This window comes from Chelonia mydas, chromosome 15, assembly GCF_015237465.2.
Source record: "Chelonia mydas isolate rCheMyd1 chromosome 15, rCheMyd1.pri.v2, whole genome shotgun sequence".
NCBI lineage: Eukaryota > Metazoa > Chordata > Testudines > Cheloniidae > Chelonia > Chelonia mydas.
The window spans coordinates 3,943,024-3,968,604 of NC_057856.1; the positions used below are offsets into that span (position 1 = coordinate 3,943,024).

Genomic DNA, 25,581 nt, shown 5'->3' on the forward strand with positions numbered 1-25,581 from the left:
CGTCATGGTGGGATCACACATGTGGGTTTGCAGCAACAGGCCCATCATTAGGATGGCCTGGGATCTGCTCGAAGCCCCCTGGCTGCCCTCTGCTCCTGCATGGCTGGGCTCTGCCTCAGTACAGATCTGGGGGACGAGGTACAGAGCCTGGGTACAGGAGGGGGCAGTGCCAGCTGGGATGAAACTGACACGCCAAAGGTTTCACTCAAAGCGGCTTCTCACCCCAAAGGAGCAGTGGCCGCAGGGCAGCAGCTCTGAGTGTTTATTTTCTTTAATGAAAAAACCAGGAAGGCCCATTTTCCAGGGGACAGTGTTGGCTCCTGAAAAAAAGCCCCTTTGAACGCCCGCCAGTAAAATATCAGAGAAGCTGGGGGACATTTTCTGAGACTTCAGAATTGTTTCCAAATTTCCCACAAACAACAGGTGATTTCTGAGCAGCTCTAGAAATGGCAGCTCCTTCCTGCCCTCATCCCATCCCCAGGGAGCGGGTTTGCCATAGGGGTTTGCTTTAGGACAGGGGCTTGGCTTTCCACGACCAAGCTGGGGCAGCCCAGCGGAAGTGAGCGGGGTAAGGAATTAGGGAGCAGGAACGGGAGGGTCCCTGCAGACTGTTTTCATAATACAAGGTGGGGCTGGGTGGGGTGAAACTGGCCACAAATGCCTGGGCACGTGGCTGGCCAAAGAGAGATAAAGTGGGTCGCAAAGGGGGTGGGGGTGGCACAGAGTCTGGTGGCTGAAAGGGAGTGGGACACACAAGATGTTAGTCACATGCACGGATGGGAGGCGCTCAGAGACCCCGGTGATGGGAACCTACAGACCAGACCATTCCCAGGCCAGGCTCCGGCACCAGACAAACAAGGCTGCAAAAAGAAAAGGAGTACTTGTGGCACCTTAGAGACTAACCAATTTATTTGAGCATGAGCTTTCGTGAGCTACAGCTCACTTCATCGGATGCTGTAGCTCACAAAAGCTCATGCTCAAATAAATTGGTTAGTCTCTAAGGTGCCACAAGTACTCCTTTTCTTTTTGCGAATACAGACTAACACGGCTGCTACTCTAAAGGCTGCAAAAACAGATCAGCAGCTCCTCCTGCTGGCTGCCATCTGGAAATGCAGGGCAGTCCCACCAGCTGCCCGTTAGCTGTCCCAGCTCGCCAGCCCAGTGCCCCGCACCCCTGGCTGGCTCTGCCCCACGGCCTTTGCAAAGGATTCTGCATGCAGCTGCAGAGGGGGAGCAGGGCACGAGTTGGGGAAGCCAGTCTCCACTTCCAGGAGTGTTTTTAACATCTAACCTCCCCTACCCCTCCATCCTGAGTCAACAGCCCCACTCCAGCCAGTTGGGCTGGATGGCACCATGCCTGGCATGAGTCAAGTGGTTTCTCAGACCAGGTTCCAGTGGGACAGGCCACCCCACTTGCTAATTCTGGGCATTAATCAGCCCTGGCAGTGCCAGTCTCAGCAAAGGCTCAGGATGGACCAGGCTAGAGCGAAGCACCCTTCCTGACTAGGCAGAGCCACCCGGGGGGGAGGGGCACACAGGGAGGAAGCTTACAAAGCCCCCACTCCCGGTGCACCTGCCCTGGGGGTTAATGGCTGATGCTTACACTGTGAGCCCAGCACCATCACTGTCCTGACTACAGCTGCAATAGCCTCCCCATCACAAGCCCTAGCTCGGCCCCAGGGCTCTTCAGCAGCAGAGCTCAGAGCACTTCACCAAGGTCAGCAGCATTAGCCTCACTTTATAGATGGGGAAACTGAGGAAACAAGGCAAGGCCCTGTACCTTGGGCACGGGCTGGGGTGCCCATGAAGATGGGCAGAGGCTGCTGCATGAGGACAAGCCTAGGGCCCGGGCAGGGGGCAGCCTGGGCGAAAAATGGAAACACCCAGACCTGCAGCTTCCACTAGAAGAGCTCTGTCGGGGGTAGCTCAGGCTGGAGCGAACAGAGCGAATCCTCCTGCAGCCCAGGCTGGAGGAAGCCACGTGCCCGTGCACCCGGCCACTGGGGACAGGGTCCAGGAGTCAGGAGCCGACCTCCCATGGCCAGTGTCCCCCTAATTTTTCCCACCCACGTGTGGAATGAATTTTATTTTGTGCACCAATATGGAGGTGATATGTGCACCAATATGAAGGTCACGTGTCACACAACAAAATTCATGTGGTAGGGATAGGGCTGAGGGGGTTCAGTGTGTGGGAGGGAGCTCAGGGCTGGCGCAGAGGGATGGGTGCAGGAGTGAGGGCTCCGGCTGGGGGTATGTGGGCTCTGGGGTGGGGCCAGGGATGAGGGGTTTGGGGTACAGGCTGCCCCAGGGCTACAGCAGGGAGAGGACTCCCCCCAGCTCTCTCTCCCTGCAGCAGCATCTGGGCTGGGGCTGTGGGATAGGTGCCCCTCCCCCAAGCCATGGCCACTCCCAGGCTGAGTTGGGGCTGGGGGAGGGGTGCGGTGGTTGCGGCAGGTTCAAGACAGGCCCAGGTAGGGGCCAGGGGAGGGGTGCCCTAACTACGGCAGGTCCTGGCAGGGCGGGTTCCCTGAGCTCCTGCGCAGCGCTTAATAGGCTGCTGCACAGTTTACAGGGAACTTAGCCCATGGCTCCTTGGCCCAGGGACTCTCCTGGGAGCAGGGGATTTTATGGCCCCGCTCAAGCACCCAGGCGTGCAGAGCCCGGAGCTGGGGCCCAGCCCCTCAGAAGAGCACCGCAGTCCTGCCCTGCCCAGGGAAAGCAACGGAGCAGTAGGTCAGGCTAGGCTGCGGAAGCAGCTAGCATCCTGGGGAGGGTGGCCTGCTGGCGTGGGGATGGCCACGGCCAGGTAGCTGGGATAGCAGGTGCCATGACAGCTGGTAGGGTGACATGAATCAGTTACCACCCCTGTACACCTTGGTACAGGAGATGGGACCAGGGGATCAGCCTGCAAGTGTGAACTAGGCCCTGCCCCCAACCCCCTCGGCCAATCAGAGCACAGAGACTTGTTCCCTTCTGTCCTGCCCCTTCTGTGGGGGTGGGGCAGATTAATCACTCAGCCCCTCACCCACGTGCTGGTTGAGGGCCTGGCCCCCAGGAGGACAGTGCTGCTGCAGTTGGACCGAAGGCCCAGTAACAACTGCCGTGTGCAGCAGGGCCAGGCTCTCCAGTGCCACACCACCAGTGTTAACATATGGCCAATGGCCCCGATCCTCTGTGGGGCAGCTGCCTCTCCTCCCTTCCGTACCAGGGCTGCAGCCCAATTTACCCCACAGGGAGCTGGCCCTCTCCCCCCACTGCCGGCCCCCATTCTGGGTCCATACCATTGCACAGCCACTTTCCACACTGCACTACCGGGCCGAGCAGGTAGGAGTTAAGGCTGGCCATGCCCCTGAGCTGGGGGAGGGGAAGGCACTCTGCCTGGGTGGAGTGTGACACATGCACACGCTGCCCCCCGCCTGCCCCCAACAGCCCGGCACTCGTCATAGCAACGCTTTATTCACAGACTTATCAAAAACCCTAATAAAAACCATCAACCCCCATCCCCCCAAGAGGGGAGTCCCAGGAGCCCAGGACCACCCACCTGCATGCAGGGACAGGGGTGCAGAAAGGAGCCCCGCTGAGAGGAGGGGCTGCCCCTGGCTTCACTCCTGCTGCTCCTCTACAACAGCAGCCAGCGAGAGCCTACAGTCAGTCAGTGCCAGGGCAGCATGGCGCTGCCCTGTAGGGGAGGGCGCTGCCCAGGCCTCGGGCTGCCCTGCAGCATGGAGAGCTTCAGTTCCTCTACAGCCTCCAGCATGGCCAAGCTGGTACCTTGGCTTCAGTAACACTCCAGGGCCTCTGAGCTGGCAGCAGGAAAGCCAAGGGGCATGGCTGATGGGTGCCAACAGCCAGTGGTAGGAGCTGCTGTGGCGTAGGGCTCAGAGACCCCCCTGCTCCTGGGGCCCATGGCAGCGGAGCACAGAGCAGTGGGGAAGGGGGCTGTTCTGTCATCACCGGAGCTGCGGGTTGAGCTGCAGCAGCCACTCAATGGTCTCTAGCAGGTGGGCCATGCCGTAGTGCCGGGCAATGCTGTGGAAGACGTTGATCTGCTCCACGAAGGCCTGCGGGCGCAGAGGGAGCAGTCAGGAGAGGTGGCCGGGCTGCAGCCCACAGCAGGAGGCACAGCACTGCAGCATGGGTGGGGAGCACATGTGCCAGCACCTGGGCGGGGCAGCCAGGCAGAGGGCAGGACATGAGGAGCCAGCGGGCACAGGGGAGGAGAGGTTGGGCCAGGAGGGGGCGGGGTTTGCTGGACTCCTGGCCATCATTTCCCAGGGAGCACGGTGGGGCTAGGGCTCCAACGGGGGCAGTGCGTACCTTGGTCTGGATCATCAGGGTGAAGTCTCCCGCACAGCTGCAGTAGATGGGCATGTGTGTCTCCTTCACACCTTTGCACTTCACACAGGCCTGGGAGCAGAGGAGCTTTGCTGAGGCCAGGGGATAGCCCTGTGATTGGGCCCCACCCCCCAGCGCCAGGCCGAGGGGACAGGCTCGCTCTGTCTGACCCCAGTGGCCTGCAGGGCCCTGCAGAGGGGTGCTGTGTGTCCCTGAGGCTGAAGCCAGCTTCCCCCGGTACCCCCAACTGTGGCTGCTAAGCACACTGCAATTGTGCCGGCCAGAGGGTGCTGGGCCGCCCCATTCCCCCGCCACTGTGCGGCGAGCAGCCCCGTGCCCAGGCTTTTGGGCAGCCCTGCCCCATTTGAAGCGGGCAGCAGCTGGACATTAGCAGCAGTGAGGGCCCTGCTGAGACAGCCCCTCCCCCCGCTTCTCACCAGGTCCTGCAGCACGAAGGCCATCAGCTTCTTCTGCAGGGCTTCCACCAGGGCCACTTCGATGGAGCTGTGGTCATACTCCGCCTGGCAGTTGGAGCACACCCAGCTGGGGGGCACAGCACCATCCTAAGGGCAGAGATAGGGTGAGCAGGAGCTGGGCATTAGCCAGAGTGCAGCGTGGGAGCCCAGCAAGCCTCCGTGGCAGTCTGTTACCTGGCAGGGGCTGGGGTCTTTGCAGAGGTCCAGGTCCCTGCAGATGTTGCAGTTGCGACAGATCATCTCGGAGAGCACGTAGGAGCGGCAGGGGTCCCGGAACTGGGCCTCCTCCGAGAACTCACCCACATCCACCAGGCGCAGCAGGTCCCGCTTCAGTTTATTCACCTGATTGGTTATGTTGGCATCCAGGGACAGCACCTGCCAGAGGGGAGAGCCGCATGGGCCACCGGCTGCAAAGGGGATGGGGGGGTCTGTGCTCCTCTCACGGGGCTGTAGCCCCCCACACGGCCTGCAGACACTGCCCTGCATGGGCTGGGGAGTCCCTGGGGCAGCGATGGCAGCCGACTGGGGCAGCAGAGGAGGGGTAAATCCTTCCTGGGGGAGCTCGTGGGCTGGAACCCTGCCTCAGGCCCTCCTGCTCTCTGCAGAAGGGGAGTGGCATGGACAAGCTGCAGATTAGAGCAAGAGAGACCGAGGATTCCCCCAGCCTGACTGGATCCCAGGAGGGCAGCTGTGCCTCTTCCGGCTGGGGCAGAGTCCTGGGCGCAGGGGGAAGGAGAGAGCCCTACTGACCCAGCAGGCCCAGGGCTCTGCCGTGCAGCGGGCACACAGCTCACCTTACAGACATATTTGATGAACTCCAGCGCCGGGTTGTTGAGCGGCAGGTGGGAGCCGGGCAGCGCTGGGAACATGTCTGAGGGCAGCGTGGCGTGGCGGGAGCCCGTCACCTTCTTCTGGATCTTCTGGGTGATGGTGAAGAAGCTCTGGGTAAGCTCGTTGGAGACGTAGTCCTGCGAGAAGGTGATCACGCCTGGGAGGGCAAGGGGAAAGGGCGCCCTGAGCCAGACTGCGGCATGACGGGGCCAGCTCGCCTCACCCCAGACACGAGCGTCCGGCAGGCCGCAGCCCCCAGGGCAAAGGGAAGAGTTGAACTCACCAGGCATGGCGCCCGCCTCACCCGCAGCCTCCTGGGAGGCCTGGCTGCTGGCTCTCCTGATGGGCGTGCTCCCCGGGGCGCTGCGCCGCACCTCCGCCTTCATGCTGTGGTACACGGCGACGATGTAGGCTGGGAAGAGGGGGGCAGAGGCAAGGCTCCAATCACAATCCCAGCGCGGCACCCTGGGGTGCTTGGGAGTGGCCCCCGGGCACAGCACCGCCTGATGGGCGGACAGGAGAGAATGCTCTGGCAGGCGTGCACCACCCCCATTCTCGGGAAGCCCCCTCAGCTGGGCTGCCCACCTGCGGGCCCCTTCTAGGGGCCGTGTCTGTGCAGCGCACAGCACAATGGCGTCGGGTCTGGGGCTCCCAGCTGCTATCACAACACAGTCAATCTAAGGGACAGAGATGGGGAGCCTCCACTGAGCACCAGGGGGCAGCACTGAGCGTCTCACGGGGCAGCAGGGAAGAGCCTGGCTCTGGCTCCTGTTGGGGGCAGCAGTGAGTGCTTGGGGAAGGCAGCCCCCCATGAGCCCTGCAGGGGGCGCACTTACCCGACACAATCATGAGGAAGTAGTTCTGGCAGGAGGCTGCCTGGGGCAGGTACTGCACAATGTTCCAGTTGTTCTCCAGCAAATCCTCCATATTGGCCTCCCCTGGCTCTTCCTCCTCCTCAGCATCCTCCTCCTCCTCCTCACTGCCCTCCTCAGCACCCGCTTGCCGTTTGCTGGTGTCTGTCTAGACCAAAGAGCCAAGTGCTGGACAGTTACATGCCTGATTCCTGGCCCCATTTCACCTCCCTCGGGGGCTAACAGTCCCCATGCCCAGAAGTGAGAACCCATCCCCCTGCCCCCACACCTGGCACAGCCCCTGCTCCGCTCTCCACAGTGTGCCCCAGCCTACCCTGAGCTCTTACCTCCCCAGAGGGGACGCTGGAGGGCACTCTCCCTTTGATGCCCCCGTAGTTAGCCGGGTCCATCCAGAGAAGGAACTCCCAGCAGCGGGAGAAGGAGATGGTCAGGGAGTGGAAGATCTCCTTCGAGTGGATGCTGGAGGGGAAGAGATGGCGGTCACCCAGGGACACACAGAGACTGCAGCCTGCCCAGGCTCTGCCTTCTACCCCCCACCTCAGAGGGAAGTCCCCTTGGGGCCCAAGAGAGGAGGGAAGTGTGGATGTGTGCCCCACGTGGGGGTGCCACTCCCTCAGCCAGCCAGCCAGCCAAGCCCCCTCACATCAGACCCTCTTCAGGGAGTGGGCCTGGCATAAGACGATTGGAGTGTGGCTCTGCTCTGACCAGGGGCACCATGGGTGCCAGGTCTGCCCCACAGAGGCTCCAGGTCTGGGGACGAAGGGGCATGTTTGATCCAGGGGCTCCAGGACGACAACATGCTGTGCTCATCAGGCTGCCCCCTACCCTGAGCACCCCCAGACCCAGAGGCCAGTGGGGAGCCCCTGCATTCTAATGGCTTGGAGGTAGCCAGCTCCAGCATGCTGAGAGGCAGCCAGGCCGGGGTGTGTAGCTGGCATGGGGGATATTCACTAGCCTGGGTTATGCAGGAGTCAGACTGGCTGATGCAGTGGGCGAGCGAATATCTTTGATTGGCCCAACCTCTGCTGGGCAGACACACTGTTACCTCCTGCAGCTGGTCTGCTCAGTGTCCGGGGCCCAACACGGCTACACCACCACTGTACAGATGATCTAGTGGGCATGCCTGGTTTTAAACTCCATGAACCACTGACTCCTGCTCTGAGCCACAGAGTCACAGCCCCCACCCACGTCCTGGCTAGAGCCATTGGCAGCAGCCTCTCCGCATGCCCCGGCTGTGGGGCTTAGCCCTGCGCTGTTGGGCCAGGGGAACTTGGCCAGCTGCCCGGGGCCCCGTCGCACCTGTTGGTGATGTACTCCACGTAGGCAATGGCGTCCTCGATGCGCCGTTTCTTGGTGCACAGGATGATGCGGTTGAAGTTGGCATAAACCACAGAAGAGCCGAGACGCTTGAACTCAGCCACCAGCCTGGGGGGAAGGGCGCACAGGGGAGAGGAGCAAGTGAGGCAGGCGCTGCCCCCGCAGAGAGCTCTGGCCCGTACGGCTCCAGCCCCCTCCACGGGCACGCGCTGGCTGAGCAGCCTCAGGAGCGGAGCCCATCGGGCATCGCGTGCTCAGTCCCCGTCTCTGAAGGGAGCTCCCCTCGGCAGGGTGCTGGGAAAGGAGGCCTGGCCATGGGTGTGGCCAGTGCAGCTGGCTGGGGTGCATGCACTACGCTTTGGAGAGCACGTCAGCGCCTCAACAGCCACGCAAAGACGCTGCCATCACCCGCGGCTCTTCCTCTCCTGTGTTTAATGGGAGAAGGCCCCTTCCCCAGCACAGGCCATGCCCTCCAGGCCCGCTGGGGGCACTCTGTCACCCCAGCACCCAGTACCCTGAACCTCTCAGCACTGATCACCTGCTCTGGGCGGGAGAGGGGGGACAGTGCGCTGCAGAACAGGGGATCTAGTGCAAGGTTCCCAGACTGCCACATGTGAGCTTGATCTTCCAGCCTGTCACCTCACAGCCATTGTTCAAGGTGCTACATGAACCAGTGACGTTTGGGAGCCGCCGGGCTCCAGCACGAGTTCTCCCTCCACCCCCCGGCTCCAGCGCGGCTCCCCCAGAAGGCCCCACTTGTTGAGCACATTAAATGATGCCACCTAGTGGTGCTCAACCTGAGGTGCAGTCCCACAGCACCGCAGAGGCTGGCAGCGCTTCCGACTGGTGGGCCAGGCCCTCTCCCCAGACCCAAAGGAGAACAGCAGCGAGTGGGGTGACCAGGTCCATTTTGGGGCCTGCCCTACCCACCTGCCGTGGAGCTCAGGGGACCCGGCTGCAGCTGGCACCATGACAGGGTGACACACCGCACCCCCCGCCAGCCCTTCTGCCCTCACTCACTGCAGGAAGAGCTTCTTCATCATGTTGTGCAGGGTGCGGTGCAGCGCCGGATCGTGCAGCAGCGAGGAGGGCGAGCGGAGCCAGCGGTAGAAGTGGATCACCTGGTTGTCGGCATAGACGTTGTGGTACTGCGTGATCTCCTTCACCCAGCCCACCACCATGCTCTTCAGGATCCTGCCAGGAGAGCAGAGATCAGCCCCCGCTCAGCTCCCGGCCAAGACCACAGGCCTCAGCCAGAGACTGACCCCTCCAAATGCTGCTGGAGGAACCCAGCAGTGCCCACCCCCGACCCACTCTGGTGTTCCTGCCTCCCCACCACAGCCAGAGGCCAAACCTCCAGGTCCCCTCCCGCCGCCACCTACAGGCCTGGGGAATGGGGTGGGGTTGGGGGGGGGGGGGGCGGTCCCCGCTTCCCTGGAGCCTGAAGTCATGCTCCTGGCTACCCACAGCCATGCCCTTCAAACAGCTGCTGCAAGACACCTGCTGGGCAGGCAAACGCCCCCCAGCCCCCGCCAGGCATCTCCTTGCAGAGCGCCTGGCAGAGCCTGGCCTGTACTCCAGCTGCGTGGCCACACCTGAAGGTGTTGGAGCAGAGGGCGGTCTCGTCGTAGCTGGCCGGGATGCTGGCGGCCTGGTTCCCCGTCACCATGTCCTCCAGAGACGCCTGCTGGATCACGTCGAAGCTGATGCTCATGCTGGAGGCTCCCTCCATGTCGTTGATGTGGTGGGACTGCAGGATGGTGTTCACAGCCAGGCTCTGGATGTCCAGCTCCAGGCACACTGAATACAAGCAGCCTGTCAGCTGGAGGGAAGCCCCCTGGCCCCAGCACAGCGAACTCCTGGCCCCACTGAAGTCAATGGTTCCACACAATCGAACCCCGCATGGAGCTATTTACAATGCAACTGTTGCAGTGTACAGCTACCCTGTGGCTTTGTACAGCACGATGCTTGTGGAGTGGGCGGCAGGGGCCGGTTATCTGGAGCAGCAGCTGCTGTGGAAATGGAGGGCCCTGAACCGTTTCAGACCCTCTAATGAGGCAGGACAGCCGCCTGGGTCCGCACAACCACTAGCTGGTTGATCAGTCACTAGCCGCAGCCAGGATTTCGCTATTTGCTGGCATTTAAAGATGCTCGGTGTCTCCAGCCGCAGGGACCCTGGCCCCCCGGCAGGCTGTTCAGCGTTATTCAGCCTTGTTCTGAATGTTTCACAGTAATGGGCTGACTTTCCGAGGACAGCCAGGGTGACCATGGGGGTTCTGGAGCCTCTATCCACTGGTGCCAGCAGCACCCGGCTTTCCCTGGGGGTTTCCCATCTCCAGAGACCAGCCCAGAGTGCAGACGCAGCCTACGCCGCTAGACGGGGTTTCTCGGTTACCCTCCCTGGACGGCACAGCTGTGTCTACACTGGGGCTATGTCGGCATGGCTGCATGAGGCAGAGGGGGTGCGTTCACAACGTAGCTCTGCCCATGTCACTTTTCACCATAAACCAGCCACAGTATCAACTGCCTTGACCCTGGCTTAGCCAAGAGGATGGCAGCCCAAGGTGGGCCGGTGGCAGGGTGCTGAGCAGTCCCCCAAACACCCTACCCCACCCCCTGCCTCTCAATCCCTGAGCAGCAGCCCAGCCTCCGCAGCCCCCTCCTCACCAGTGGAATAGCAGCCCGGGTTGTTGATCTCCACCGAGGCTCTGTCGTCGAACTCCATGACCAGCCGATTGTCGTCCGCCTCCTTGCCCCCGAGGTCTGGGCGAGCCATGGGTGAGAGCCACAGCAGGTGGTTGTGGCGTCGCAGGTGGCGGGAGAAGAAGAGGTCAGAGCCGAAGGTGGAGATGTCGTCGGGGAGGTTCCCGATGGGGATGTGATAGTACCTGGGATGGGGAAGGCGAGGGGTGCGGCTAGGCAGGGCTCTGACACTGGCCTGCCCCATCTCGGGGACACAGGACAAGCCAGCCACGGCTCCTGGCCCTCCCACTGTGCCAGGCACCCTCCCCCACCCACACTGTCCCCAGACAGCGGCTCACCTGCTCATCTCGAAGGCCTGGGACAGGCAGGTGTCCAGGTTGAGGTAGTGGCGGATCATGCGGCGGGCAGCATGGCGCTGCCAGTCCAGGACAGCATAGCTGATGTCATCCGTCACCCGCACGGGAACCAAGGGGAACTCTTCGAAGACGGGAATCCCACTCGCCAGCTGCTTCACGTCCCAGTTGGACTGCACAGCAATCAGCGTGGGGCCCCTGCGCTCGTCCTGCATCGCGGGGGGAAGGGAGTTGGGGCTGGCTGGGGCACACAGGACAACCCCTCTGGGGGGTGCGGAGGCCTCTGTCTAGGTGGGGAAACTGCAGCCTGGCCAGCGAGTGCCCATGGCTGATCACACCTGCCCCTGCAGCGGGTCAGAGCACCCTGCAGAGCTGGCGGGTCCCAGTGCATTCTGGGACCCCTGGGAGCAGAGGCTGTGGGGACATGGCCCCAAGGAACAAGTCAGGAGGCCTAGCTGCAAGGCTTGTCCTGCACTGGGGAGAGACTGCACCAGGTAGGGCAACAGCTGGCCAGCCAGGGCCTGGGGGCGGGTGTGAAGTGCTGTGCCACCCGCCAATGGTCTACTGCCGCGCCTGTGTGTCTAGCCTAGCCCAGTGGCTGGGGGCAGCCTTGCGGCTCACTCGCCAGGCTCCTACCTTGTAGCCCAGCAGCACGCGCTGGATGGCCCTGGAGACCGTCTTGAGGTCGGTCTCGGCTCGCACCTCGAAGGTGTGCTTGTCCGGCGGGAGCAGCTCCTCGCCCAGCTTCTCCAGCATCGTGCTGCGCTCCGACGAGTACAGGTTGGCGAGGTTCGGCATCTGGTTACTGCGCACCTGTGCCAAAGGCAGAGCAGGTCAGGGGGGAGGAGCAGGGCCCCCAGTCCTCACGGCCAGGGAGGCTGCATTTCTCCACGCTGAAAGGGGTTTGAAGAACAGCGCTGCCTCACTCCTGCTGGAGTCCACTGGGAAGCTACGATCCAAAGCAGCACAGAGCGCCCCAGCCCCTCTAAAGACACCCCGCCTGCCCGCAGCCTTACCGTGTCCAGCACGAAGACAGAGGCCTTGCGCTGCGATGGGACGAAGAGGCCAAAGAGCGCCTTGCTGCCCTGGGAGTTGTGATAGAGATAGATGTGCCGGATGCTCCCTAGGAACGCAGAGCAGACAGGTCAGGGCCCTGGGGCTGGGCCCTGCAGCCCTCCTGCCAACACACCCAGCCTCAGGGCCTTACCTGGCTCTAGGTAGCTGAACTGGGCCAGCGAGCGCATCTCCAGGTGCTCCAGGGCAAAGGTTTCAGCCTCGCGGCCGGTGAGATGCCTGACCAGCTGCCTGCTGACCATGCACACGCAGCCTAGGTGGATCAAGGCGCGCAGCAGTAACGGCACCTAGGGAGGGTAGAGCTGATCAGCCTCCTTAGGAAGCCCTGGTCACAGGAAGAGCTGCTGGGCCAGCAGCTCTTCCTGTGGGTGGGGGCGGTCCAGAGGGGCAGTCACCGGGGGAGGGACTGTGGCTTGCTCGGACAGTTCTGTTGCACTGCCCCATTTCCCTGTGTGATCTCACTTGGCGACCTGCTTCCCCTCCCCTCACCCCACAGCTCCCGGGCAGAAGGATGGCACATGCTGCTGCATGTCTGTGAAGGAGAGCCCTGTCGAGCCTGGGCACTGGGGGGAAAGGCTGTGTTTTAGACGCCTCTGGCGACAGGGCACCTGATGCTGCAGGCAGGAGGCTCCCAGGCCTGAGGCGGGCTGGGGTAACATCCAAGTGGGCCACGGGAACCTGTGTTCCCATCCCCCATCTGAGGCCAGGTCTGTCTCTGCGGGAAGAGCCCCACTGAGTACCAGGCGCAATCACCTGAGTCTCGTACACTCCCTCGATGTCTGGGGCAGACAGGTCGGCATTGATCTCGTTGATGTGCTCTTGATACATGTCCTCGGGGACGGAGTACTCGTACAGGTTGTAGAGGAGATTTGAGCGGGGCAGGACCCTGTTCACCTGCCAGGAAGACACACAAGCATACACCAGTCTGCACCCCTCCCATGGGTGGGGGGAGCCCCAAACGTCCCCAGGAGAGCTACAGAACTACAGCTGCTACCAGAGCTGGCTCAGGCCCTGGCTGAATGGGCCACCCACCTCCCAGCGCTAGCCCATTCCCACGTGTAAAGGAGTCCGGTGGATTCATCCACTGTGCACATCTCAAAATCACCATAACTGCCTGCCTCTGCTCAGTAGGCCAGTGCTGGGATAGCAGGGGGTTGCGGGCCGGGTCGGGACTATGGGGCGCTGGCAGAGCAGTGTGGGGGGCAGGGCTGGGATAGCAGGGGGTCGGGACTGAGGGGCACTGGCAGCGCAGTGGGGGAGCAGGGGGCAGTGGGTCAGGACTGAGGGGTGCTGGCAGCGCAGTGGGGGGGCAGGGCTGGGGGAGCAGGGGCTGCAGGTTGGGACTGAGGGGCGCTGGCAGAGCTGGGTAGAGGGGTCTGCACAGCAAACTGTCTGCACTTCGCCTGTGGCCGACAGGATTTCACTCCCCAGGCAGCTGACTCATTGCCGTGCAGCCGGCGGAGCCGAGGGCACTCCCCTCACCTTCCGGTAGGCGGCTCCCTCCTCTGGCTTGGCCACCCGCTGGTTGACGTAGAAGACCCGCGGGATGCTCAGCTTGATGCAGTGCAGGTCACTCCCGATGACGGCCCACAGCCTGAACAGGCCCGGCTGGCTGGTCTCCGCAACCTGCAGGCAGGAAGGCGGCTCAGACGCTCAGTGGGAGGCAGCGCGCAGAGAGTTACTCACTCTTCCCCCATGGGCTTGTCGGGCCCCCTACTCAGGATACTGCCCCTCCCTCTGGGGCCGCTAGCCACACTGGATGTTTTCTCAACCTTCGGACTTGAGAGGGAGGGGCGGCCTGGCCATGCCGTGCCTTCGCCCCCCTGATCCCCTGCACACGCTCAGTTACTGCTCCCCGGGGTGCTCTCTTCTTGGGGCTGGAGACCAACCCCTCCTAGCTCAAATCCAGGCCCTGAGCCAGGGGAGATCCCCACTGAAGTCTGCTCCACAGGCGCGGCTCAGGGAGCCTACAGTCAGTGACACCACTTCTGAAAGGAGCTGCGCACATGCCACCAGGGCCCTCTGCTCTGAGTGTGTGACAAGGGCCAGCAGATCCTGGCCAGCACCGGCCCCTGGCCAGGCATTCTGTGCTTGGGCAAGGTGCCGATCACTGTCACATGCTCAGGCTGCAGTTCCAGGCCAGGCAGGAGATTTCAAAGGCCACGACGGGCACTACAGCAGCGAGAGGCAGCGCCCAAACGGAAGGAGGAGCCCACAGCCCCGAGAGGCTCCAGGCCAAGGTCCAGACGCCATTTTTCTCCCCGCCCCAGGTCGCTGGGCTCAATGGCAGAGCCACAGTGGATGAGCAGGGTTCTCCCACCCAGCAATCCTGGCCAAGGACAATGGGTCGAGCCCTCTCTCTGTCATGGGAGCTAGTGTCCATACAGAGCCACCTGGCCCTTGGGCTGGGAGGTCCCGTCTGGTCTCCCTGGGATTCACCCAGCTGCGGCTCAGGGAGTCTGCAGGAGGGATTTCCAACAGGGGGCTGAGCACCCGTGACACACTCAGCAGAGACACCCCACCTCCTGCTGCCTGCTACCTGCACGATCTGCCAGGGCAGGTCCAGGATACTGCGTGCTGTCCTGCGCAGGTAGCTGCTGAGCCCCTTGGAGGGCCCATCCCGGATCACGCCCCCGCCCAGCACCACTTCGCCATCCTCCAGCCGCCGCTTCTTCCGGCGCACCTGGCGCTGCCGCGCCTGCAGCTCCCACTTCTTCTTGTGGTACCGGAGCCAGGCCAGGCGCTCCTCCTGGGCGGAGAGCAAAGGGGGGTGACTGGGGCGAGGATCATGGAGATAGTATTAGCTACTGTGACCAGGAGCTGCAAACATGCCCAGCACGGTCAGGGCAATCCCCTGAGACATGGATATCTGCTACAACCCAGCCCCTCCTACTCCCCAGCCAGGACAGGCTCTGGGCATGGCCAGGGAGCTGGGCTAAGGCCTGCCATTCCCCCCTACCGCTCCCCAGACCAGCGTGCTCCCCGTGAGCATCTCATAGTATTGCCCTGCCTCCCACTGGAGCTTGCTTTACCTTTGTGGTGCCAGTGGGCGGGGGCGGGCCCAGGATCTCCCGCCAGGACTGGGTCAGCTCCAGGTTCTGAGACATCTCCTGGCTCTCCCCTGCCACTGGGACCCGCTTGCGCTTACTGGCGACGGGAACCGACAGCTGCAGGGGCTTGGCAGCCCCCAAATCCTCCATGTCGGCAACCTGTGTGCACGGGGTGCCCTCCTGGGGCTGGTTGGCAGTGACCTGGGGTGGGAACAAGGGCAGGGGGGCTCAGCCGTAGTGGCCAGGGTGCAGGAACAGACAGGGCCCCACATGGCCTAGGCAAACAACATCGGCCAGTCCCCTGCTGTGTCTCAGCCCCACCCGCATTACCTGTCTCTTGCCTTCACTAGTGAACAGTTCGTTGATTTTCTTCTGCTTGTACACGTCGTTCTTCTCCAGGAGCTTCTTGTGCAGCCAGTCGGGGTGTCGGACCCGGGGCACGGGGTTCTTCACCTGCAGGGACATGGCCTGTCACGCCAGCTGCAGAGGGGAGGCCAGGGACCCAGCCCCTCCAGGCCCAGCCGCCCCCTCACCTGCTGCAGTGCTGCAGGGATGGTGATGATCTTCTGGATGGTGCTGCCCAGTCTCTCGATGTAGTAGTCCCAGTCCAGGATCTGGGTGCAGGGACAGGGTGACAGTTAGCACTAGGGAAGGCAGAGCAGCGGGCTCACTAGCTACACCTTGCTGAGAGACACAGCCGCAGGGAGTTTGGGTCTGCACAGCCCCTTTGTGCCCATGTACTAGCCACACCCCTGGTCAGGTGCCAGTGACGGGCAGTCACCCCCACGGTAACACCCAGGAGGGAGCTGCTCCTAGCTGGTACCGGTGTCTCCGGATCACTTACCGTTCGGATGTTGAAGTCCTGCAGGGAGGGGCTCTTCAGCCATTTCCGGAGGTAGTGCTTCCGCACAGTGAGCTCGGCTTGAAAGATGGCCAGCGGGATGGCCCTGGGGAACACAGGAACACTCATCATCCACTGGGTGCTGGCAGCACAGAACCCCCTTCCCAAGCCCGCAGGGAGGCCAAGCGCCGTCATGGCTTGTCCCCCTCCCCAGAGTGTCCCATTAGGGCTCTTTGCAGCTAGCAGGTGCAGGGTCCATCTTACCCCCTTGCCTTCATTATGGTCTGCCCCTGCGCCCTGTGGTGGGCCCCAGTGCCTCTCAAAGCAGACTTACCTCTCGGTGACTGGTGACCCTTCCGGTTTCTTGGAAATGATGAATCGACAGCTCAGCCCAGCATCCTTCACCATCTGATCCCCCAGGAACTCGGCCAGGCGCTTGGCCGTGCTGATGGAGGTGGATTTCTGCTCCCCGTAATCCTCCAGCTTGCGGGACATGGAGCGATTCTCGGAAATCAGCTCAAATAACTCGGAGTCCGGCATGTTGGCAGCCTGGGGAGAGAGTGCGTCTGTGGGAACCCTGTTGCTATTAACTAGTGCTGCAGGAGCATACGGTCCTCTATGGGGGGGCGTGGGGGAGGAGAAGGAGGGACTATACGAGATGCTCTCTGCCACCTGCTCTCTGCCACGGATCTTACAATCTAAGGTATACTGAGAACACTGACTACTGCTTGCCTCGCTGGAGGGGGCAGGTGTGTGTGTGTCTGGGGACAACCCTGTTTTACATTGTCATGTTATGGCAATTTAGGGGCATTTTATCATCTTGATCAGGCATGAGAGCGGCCACTGGAAGCTCCCAAGTGTCCCTTGGGGACCCTGCGTCCCCATTTGTTTCCTAGAGTTACCCACTCTCCCCAATTTCTTGGCTTTGTCTATGTCAGAGCTCTCCGATTCTGACCCAGGGACGGTGGCCAGACTCCACAGAGCCCTCATGGCCACGTCCTACCCTGCGAGGGTCACCGTGAAATGAACCCAGTGAGAGCTGAGCAGCACTGCCCTGCTGGGGGAACGCGCAGAAGAATCAGAGCTGCTACAAAGAGATGTCTACTTAACCACCTGATTCCATCCTTCAGTAATGTCTCTTACGGGGCTGGCCAAGGCTGGGCGTGTTCGATCAGGCCTTCCTCCTCCTCCATGGGCGGAGCTCAGGACGCCCAGTCTGACACCACCACTTCCCTCACAACAGCCTGATGTCAAACACCGGGTTCTGACCTCCCTGCAGGATGCGGGGAGGGGAACCCAGTCTCCTGGCTCTGCCTTGCTACATGTCTTTGAGATTGATAGCTGGGGAGTGACTAAGAGCGGTGGATGGGAATGACTTCGTGACCCACCTCTGGGCAGGGGGCTAGACTCATCCCGGGACGGGAGCTGCTGAAGAAGAAGGGCAAATATTAGCCCAACACGGACAACAGCAGCCAAGGGAGTGCTGCAAACACAGCCCAACGACGGGTCCTGTTCTCCTCTGACGTCAGGAGCAGCAGACAGAACCAAAGCCATAGAGCCGGGATGGCCCTTGGGGAAACAAGGGGACAAGCAGGTCGCTGGAGAGAACGTCTGTCCTCCCCTTGCTGCTCTTCCTTAGCTCCTGGCGGCAAGGCACCAGTGCACCCCTTGTCCTCCCATCCAGGGGGTTGCGCCCATCTCCCCTCCAGGGCCCACGTTACAGCACAGAGAAGCAAGAGGCTGGGCGCTCACCTTGCTGTAAAGCACATCGAGCCAATAGTCAGCCACCTTGGCCACGGAGGCGTAGACCTCCTCCAGTGTGGTGCCCTTCAGGAAGGCCTCGAACACGGACGACTGGAAGATCTTAACCAGCTGCAGCTCCCCACGCCGCTTCACTTCAAACCCCTTCAGCTCAGCCAGGGACCCGTCCTCGTTGAACACTGCGTACCTGGGAGACAGAGCTTGTGAGAGACTGCCCAGCACTCCAGGGGATGTCCTTTCCCTGCCAGTAAAGATGGGCCTTGCTGTGCTCCTGGACACCCCCAGCCGCATTGTCAGGCTGGCCAAGGACTGTGGTGCTAGAAATCAAACCCAAATTCACACAGCTAAAAGTCAAGGGGCTGAGTGATAACAGAGCCCTGCTCCACGGAGCTCCCAGAACGCTCCAGGCAAGGGAGGGCCTCCAGGAGTTGTGTGTGGGACAGAATAGGCAGGGGGTGGATACTGAACGGGGCACTGCTCCACGCCTAGGAAGCGGGGAGAAGCAGATGGCGCAGGACGGGGGTGAGAAAAGCAGGGCAGAGCTCTGGAGAGCTTCCCAAGGGAGGATGAGGAAGCTGCTTGCTTGTAAAGGGGCAGAGGAAGCTGATAGTGTAATCAGAGAGGAGAGATGCTGTAGCATCACTTGTTACAAGGACACATCCCTCCAACTGCAAGCCGTGGCTCTCTCTGCAGTTCGCATCCCCTGCCCTAGTAATCACCAGTGCACATGGGTGCACACAAACCAGCTCGAGCCTCCCAGGGCCATGCTCTCCAAACAAGCTGGGTACGTGGAGAAGAGGTCAAGAGTATCCACATCACTCTGAAGATGCCAAAGGAGGGTCAGTCCCACACCGGGGCCTCCAGGGGAGCGTGAATGCAGAGAATTATGGAAGGCCATCCACCATCCATGTGACTATGGGACATGTTGGCAGGACCTCTGGGCAGCAATTGGTTCAGTGTGTGAGAGGCCAAGGTGTCCACCCAGATCAGCAACTGCACCTGCCCCCATCCTTCAGCAAGTTACCTGCAAACAGGAACTGAGCAGAGTTGAGCAAGAAGATGGCCCCTCAGTTTAACAGGCGTTGGCAGGCCCCTGCCTGGATTCCCTTACTATGAAATGAGATGAGAAGGCAAAAGGAGAATTGTACTGTGATGCAAATGGGACATCTACAGTGGGAAGAGAAGATGGCGGGCATCAGGATGGAGTTGCATTGCTGCTAAAGCTGAAGGCAAGACAGGTTCTTACAGCATTTAGCTTGCTATCTCCTTGTACATCGAAGATGAGATTCAGAATCATATCTGAGCAGTTACAACAATACAAATATGCACCAACCTCAGCAGTGCCCAAGGAAGAAATTGACAAATTTTATAAAGATCTACAGAAAACATTACAAGGAGTTTCAAGAGATTTTAAAGCAAAAGTAGGATCGGACTGGAATTCCAGGGCTGGAGCAATAGGCAGATGTAGATGAAGAAAACAGAAGAGGAGAAAGGCAGAAATTTAGTAGCCTAAGTAACAGCCTGGTGACAGCGAACACACTATTTCAACAAAGAAAGTGGCAGAGGAAGTGGACATGGATATCACCCGAGGGGCAAACGAAGAACATGAACGACTTTGTACTTGTGAATTGCAGATATAAATCAAGTGTGGAGATCATCTGAGGCTGTTATCAGATCAAATCATAAATTAGTCCTGGCATCAATGAGGTTGAGAGAAATCTAAAAAGTGCCAAAAACCAAGATCCATGATGCAGACAAATTGAAAGAGCTGGGTAACAGGAGAGACTAAAAATACGCCATGTGGAAAAACATCACGTCTCTGCTAAAAGAAGAAATGAATGTTGTAGAGACGTGGGAACCGTGTACAAAAAGGGATTATGAGAGTGGGTGAATAAGTGTTGGGCTGCAAGGCCAAAGAGAGGAAATAAGGCGGATAGCAGATGAAGTGCTGCAATACAGTGACAAGCATAGGAAGCTAAAGGAGAATAAAAAGGATGATGTACGTTTAAGAGCTGAGTACAGTCGGCTGACCAGAGACACAAAACAGGAAGCAAAGAGACAGAAGCAACTGCATAAGAGAACAATGTAAGAAAGCAGAAGAATCCACAAAGAGAAATGTGACAGGTGTTATATTTCAATATAAGAGAAATTAGCAATATAGGGGGACAGATGAGATGAAGATGTCGGCAGTGAAAAACAAGTGTGGAATAATAACGGGGGGTGAATAAGCAAAGAGTAAGTGATGGAAAGAATACTTTGAAGAGCTGTAACAAGTGCAGAACACATGGGGAAAACCATCCTGGAGAAGCTGCTCAGCACAAACCAGGGAGAACAGATGCTGGAATTCTTAGAAGTAGCAAAAAGGTGCCGACGTAAGCTCAGAGTTGCTTGTCACGGAGTCCCCGGGCGATGCTTTGGAACTGCTCCCTACGAAGCCAGTCAGGACTCTGGGGAAATCTCCTCTCTGGGAGCAGCCTGTCTGCAGGACACACAGCTCACACAGCTTCCACCTTCCTGGGTCTGACCTCGGAGCATTCAGGCTCCTCTGCCCCTCCGTGCGCTTCCCACAGCGAGTCTGCTCAGGCGGGGTCCTGGGGAAGCCAGAGAGTCCTGCACCCCAACTTCACAGTCAGACGTGACTCTCAGCCAGCCAGTAAAACAGAAGGTTTATTAGATGATAGGAACAGAGTCTAAAACAGAGCTTATAGGTACAGAGAACAGGACCCCTCAGCCAGGTCCATTTTGGGGGGCAGTGAGCCAGAGAACCACATCTGCACTTCACTCCACATCCCCAGCCAGCCCCAAACAGACTCCCGCTCCAGCCCCCCATCCTCTGGGCTTTGTTCCTTTCCCAGGTCAGGAGGTCACCTGATTCCTTTGTTCTCCAACCCTTTAGCTATCACCTTGCAGGGGGGGAAGGGCCCAGGCCATCAGTTGCCAGAGTGTTGGCCATTTATGTACACTGGCCCTTTGCTCTGCAACAATTACACCCTTTTATCCCACCATCTAGAAACTTAAGAAATGCATAGGGGAAATTGAGGCACCCCTACAGTATTCAGAGGAAATATTAAGAACAGTCCCACTTCGTCACATCGCTGCAAGCAGGCAAGGAACACATGGTGAAGGCGAGACACAAGCCAGGCAGAGATCTACACATAGCAAGTGCCAAGTGAACGGGGAGAAGCGATAATAGGACTGATATATAAAAAAGGAGAAGAGTCAGTGCAGCAATGACAGAAGAATCAGCTCATTGAGTGCGCCAGGAAAGCATTCCCCAACGCACTGCAGATGAGAACGAAGCAGTGCTTGCAGAGAAATGGGTGGGATTTCAAGAAGGATGAAGCACAATAGATCAGTTATTTGTGATGAGCCAGATATCAGAGAAGTACATAGAACACAACGAAATCTGTTACAACAGACTTCAGTGTCTTTTGATTGCATTTGGCAGAGAGGGTTATGGCAAGCTATGAGAACATATGGCATCCATGAAGAATGGAGCAAACATCCACAGCAAGTTTCTGAGTGTGGTGAGAGCAGAAAAGAAGCAAATGGAATGGTGCAGAGCAACTGTAGACGTGAGACAAGGATGGACGCTCTCATCAGATCTTGGTCCTGGAAGGAGTCATGGCTGTAGCACTGACAGATGAAATGGGAGGAGTCATGTTATGTGGTAGGACAGTGCATAGCCTTCAATTAGCGATGATTCTGACTCACAGCATTGACCTAGGATGATTTATAGAGAATAAGTGATGAGGTTAACTGGGACAGCAGAACATTTGGACTGAAGAGCAGCATGGAGAAGACAAATACTACGGCAACTGGAAGACAAGAGAAAGAGGTAAAAATCAAACTCGGAGAGAGAACTAGAACAAACTGTGTACCTTAAAGGACTAGTATTGAAGAATGGGATTTGAGAAGATAACAAAAAAAGACTCTGTCTAGCTGTTACCACTTTGGGAAAACTCTAGATCTTGCAGAAGGGTAAAGACATTTTGATAAAAGCAGAAGCCAGAGTATCTGAGGCACCCTCATGCCAATACTGCTGGAGTATAAGAAAAGCCGATGAACACAAGATTTTGACTGCGGAAATGAACCGGCTGAGGGGAAAACAGAAGACTGCAGAAAATAAACAAACGAAGAGAAGAAAATGGTTAGGGCAAGAAATAACGCTGTTACAGAAGATTCAAGAAAGAGGAGGATGATGGTTTGGACACTTCAAGAAGGATACCACACATGGGGATATGTACCAGGAGTGCAAGGAACCAGAAACAGAGAAAGACCAAGGATACATTGGATAGACACGGTGAAGAATGACACAGAACAGAGACGATTAAAGATCACCAAAGCCATGAAGCCGGTACAAGACAAAGTGGTGGCAAGACCTCATTTGGACCCTGTCGTTGCTGCTGAGCTGACAGACAGGAAATCCAGGAGAAGAACTGCCACAGCACATTCCTGGGGCCAGAAGGCTAGTGGGATTCAAACAACGATCAGATATTTGTGTGGCTCAGGAGAACGGCAGTTACAGGGAATTGGAAGGGATCTAAGCCCTCATGTCAAGCTCTCACTTAATAATATTTCATAGCTGCCCAGCGTGAGTTTCCTTGCTTTGTCCTCTAAAGGACATTGGACTAGATGGGTCACTAGTCTAAGCCCATCTGGCCATTCCTACACTCCCAGGTTTTCAATGGGGTTGCTTGGGCTGCAAGTCAAGGGAGAATCAGGTCCAACATAACTCAAAAGATTCTGTTGATGTAACATGGAGGCTGCCCAGTTAAAATCTCTGCCAGCAAACGTAAGAGCTAAGGCTACCCCAGCAATGCTAGGCACTCTTCTGGCCTACTGGCACGTTTCACACCTTCCTGGGGGTGAACCAGAGTTAACAATAGAAGGTGCTCCCTAGGCCAGGCTCACCCCACTTTACTGCGGGTGAAGTCAGTTCAGCCCTGGGGTGCAGTAGAGCCTCGTTCACATTGCAGCTGGAATCTGGACTGTTGCACTTCATGAGTTCTGTGCAGTGCTGAGCAGGTAAGGAAACAGGGTCTGGCTTGCCTCACGCCCCTAACAGACTGAAGGAGAGCACGAACAGCCAACCTGCCCACCTCCCTTCTTCCCTCTGAGCAAAGTGACACTCACCGTTTCTTCAGTTTCTTGCCCTCCTCCTTGGAGGCTGGGAGGATCATGGCGAGGTATGGCCCGTCCACTTCAAAGAAGATGCTGTTCTCTGAGCGGGTAACGTAGGTGAGCGAAGCTGGGTCCACGAGCTCCTGGTACTGATCATTTGTGAAGCCTTCCTATAAACACAGCGTCATGGGATCACTTCACTGCACTGCTGGCCTGGCAATCCGCGGGGCAAAAGGGGGACATTCCCCCAACACACCCACCTGGAGTGACCCCCCAAGGACCCGCTGCTCCCACAAACGAGCAGGGAAGGACAGCAAACACTCCCTGCTCCCTCACCAGGGCAATGGGCACCAGCCTGGCACCCCACAGGACAAGCCACACTCCCACGACCCTAGGGTGGAGCACCTATCTGCCAGCTAGCTGAGATGCCTGACTGAGTCTTGCCTCCTGGTCTGCACTTCAGCAGGACACAAAATAAAAGCTTTACAGAGCACCTCACTCTGATTCCAGCCAGTGGGGGACTGGTATAGGGTGGGCTGGACAGAGAGGAGCAGGGTGCGCTGGGTTTGGACCAGAGGAGGAGAGGGTGGCAGAAAACTATCCTGACAGAGGCTTTAGTGAGGCAGTAATGGGGTATAGGCAGCCTTCAGCCCCGTGCTGTGTTAGAGTGAGGAGCAGAGGTCAGCATGCTGCACTCCAGTCTCTGAAGGTCCAAAGCCAGGCTCTATGCTGGGAACCGGCAGACAGGCGAAGGGGCATTGCATGGGTCCCTGGGGTCATGGTACCATTTAGCCAGCGTGCACAGACTGAAGAGAGCGTGTGCACACACAAATCCTGGGCTCTTGCTCTCTATGAGCTGGCATCTGCACTGTGCTGCAGGTTTCTGGGACTCTCTGCCCCACCCTCAAGGTGCCAGGCTTGTGCTAGTGATTCCACAGGTTGGCACTGGGCAAGCAGCAAGTGAAGCTCCAAGGGCCTGTTCATTCATGGTGAGACAGTACTGGAACAGAAGCTGCCCTATAGGGTGGCCCCCGACACCTGTAATTCTCAACAAAGGCAGAGCAGCCTTCACTGGCTCCACGCGTGGGTGAAGGCCAAGATCACTCTCCCCTTTGGGAGAGCAGGTCCGCTGGAGTCCTCCTCTCCTGTCCTTCCCTCTCCACCCCCTCCCAGCTGGTCTACGGTGGGGCTGGATTTACCTTCACCAGGATGTTCAGCATGGCACCAGGATAGGAGATTGTCACCTTGGGCTTCTTCGCACTGGTCGATTTGATGACAAAATTTTCTGGGAAGCTGTTGGGAAGGACACACCAGATTCCGTCTGTGTCCAGCTCCAGCGGCCTCCTAGGAAGAGAGAGCACAGCTTGGCAGAGAGAAGGGCAGGCCCTTTCTGCAGAGCACACCCAGTTAACACGGGCAGCTGGATGGAAGAACCTGCAGGTGGCAGAGCCTTTGTAACCCACATCTCTGCTGTGATTCACAAGCCCTCATGCCATGTGTCCCACCGGGATGGTCCTGCAGCCAAGGCCTCTCCCCCAATCCTCCCACAGGCCCCTGCCCCATGGTCATTAACCCCCTCCGGCACTTACCCAATCTGCTCGATCAGCTCTCTGGCCTGGGTGATGATGTTTGCTCCAGTGAAGCAGACAATCCCAGCCATCTCCATGGAGTACCAGCGGGCCCTAGTGGAGAGAGGGGACAGATATGAACAGGAGCTGGCAGTGAGCTCATGCCAACCTTTGGGGAAAGGGCATGGCAAGGAGCCCCAGAAGGGAAGGTCGAAGAGCAAGAGAGTGACACCCAGTGATAGGTTGTATCCCCTTCCCCTCCCATGACTTGTCTGGTTAGGCTGTAAGTTCTCTGAGGCAGGGACTGTCTATTTCTGGTTGTTCAGAGTCCAGAACAAGGGGTCTTGCTCTGGATTGACTTCTAGGTGCTGCCATAACAACAGCAGCAAGGGGCGTGGTACAGGGAGCACTCACAGGCTTGAAAACCAATGAGAAGCTGGGGAAGGAGTGGGCAGAATCACTGGAGTGACCCCTCCCTCCTGAAGCGACCCCTCCCTCCTGAAGCATCTCCCAGCAGGGGTGCGGCAAGGAGGAGCGTGTGTCTAGCTCCCCTCAGAGAGGGCGGCAGGCAGCACCCACCCTTTGCGCATTACGTAGCCATAGAAGGAGTTGAGGATACACTTATGCGCCAGCTGTAGGGAGTCATACAGGATCTCCATGTTCTTGCAGCGCTTCACTTCGGTGGCGTCTCCCATCTCTGTGGCCGCAGACAGCTTCTTCTTCCACACCTGAGAGAGAGAGAGCGCGCACGCACGCGCCACGCACGGGTCAGAATGCTCCTGCCCAGCCGCTACAGACATTAGCAGCATCCAGTTATTCCCCAAGATAACAGCCCGCAGTAAGGCATGGGTGCTCCGGGATCAATTGCCTAGACTCTACATTCCTTTCACCGGGACCTAGGGAACAAGATCTCATGCTAGATGGAGAGGAGCTTTCCTGCTTCACCCTCAGCTCTGAAGGACACGCTCCTCGCAGATGTCACACAACAGCAGCCGAGCTGCCTTCGATCAGCTCTTCCCCCATCTCATTGCACAGATGCCAGCAAACTGCAAAGGTGGGAGGAGATGGGATAAAATCCAACAGCAGAGCCATATGGGTTGGTAGGGCCTTCTAGCCCACCCCTGTGCCTGGGGGCAGGACTGAGGCAATTACTAAAGATAAGCTGCAAAGCAAAAGATGGTTTGGGCCTTTGCTGAGCCCTTTTGGAGACAGACTCAAGGATCTTTTGTTTTTTCCTACATGCATTAGGAACATCCGGTCCCAACCGCCCTCTGCT

General features: G+C 58.8%; 1 protein-coding gene across 3 annotated transcripts in view; it reads right to left on the bottom strand.

Moving 5' to 3' along the window:
• Nucleotides 1–3,440: 3,440 nt before the first annotated feature.
• The window catches only part of POLE (DNA polymerase epsilon, catalytic subunit), a 36,529-nt gene continuing 14,388 nt past the window's right edge, over nt 3,441–25,581 (bottom strand). For 2 of the 3 annotated variants that reach the window (XM_037878848.2, XM_043529613.1), the window contains 29 exons: nt 24,885–25,033; nt 24,327–24,419; nt 23,937–24,081; nt 22,750–22,907; nt 17,605–17,800; nt 16,187–16,401; nt 15,856–15,958; nt 15,545–15,625; nt 15,342–15,464; nt 14,994–15,212; nt 14,501–14,710; nt 13,444–13,587; nt 12,715–12,855; nt 12,095–12,248; nt 11,904–12,010; nt 11,524–11,700; nt 10,873–11,096; nt 10,499–10,719; nt 9,427–9,631; nt 8,852–9,025; nt 7,814–7,939; nt 6,841–6,973; nt 6,479–6,662; nt 5,926–6,054; nt 5,606–5,799; nt 4,986–5,186; nt 4,773–4,898; nt 4,318–4,407; nt 3,441–4,061 (listed from right to left, as the gene is read on the bottom strand). In XM_037878848.2, coding sequence (XP_037734776.1) covers nt 3,951–4,061; nt 4,318–4,407; nt 4,773–4,898; nt 4,986–5,186; nt 5,606–5,799; nt 5,926–6,054; nt 6,479–6,662; nt 6,841–6,973; nt 7,814–7,939; nt 8,852–9,025; nt 9,427–9,631; nt 10,499–10,719; nt 10,873–11,096; nt 11,524–11,700; nt 11,904–12,010; nt 12,095–12,248; nt 12,715–12,855; nt 13,444–13,587; nt 14,501–14,710; nt 14,994–15,212; nt 15,342–15,464; nt 15,545–15,625; nt 15,856–15,958; nt 16,187–16,401; nt 17,605–17,800; nt 22,750–22,907; nt 23,937–24,081; nt 24,327–24,419; nt 24,885–25,033 — 4,533 coding nt within the window. In that variant the 3' untranslated portion in view covers nt 3,441–3,950. The remainder of the gene's footprint in view (nt 4,062–4,317; nt 4,408–4,772; nt 4,899–4,985; nt 5,187–5,605; nt 5,800–5,925; nt 6,055–6,478; nt 6,663–6,840; nt 6,974–7,813; nt 7,940–8,851; nt 9,026–9,426; nt 9,632–10,498; nt 10,720–10,872; nt 11,097–11,523; nt 11,701–11,903; nt 12,011–12,094; nt 12,249–12,714; nt 12,856–13,443; nt 13,588–14,500; nt 14,711–14,993; nt 15,213–15,341; nt 15,465–15,544; nt 15,626–15,855; nt 15,959–16,186; nt 16,402–17,604; nt 17,801–22,749; nt 22,908–23,936; nt 24,082–24,326; nt 24,420–24,884; nt 25,034–25,581) is intronic. The other variant, XM_043529612.1, reaches the window with a different exon arrangement.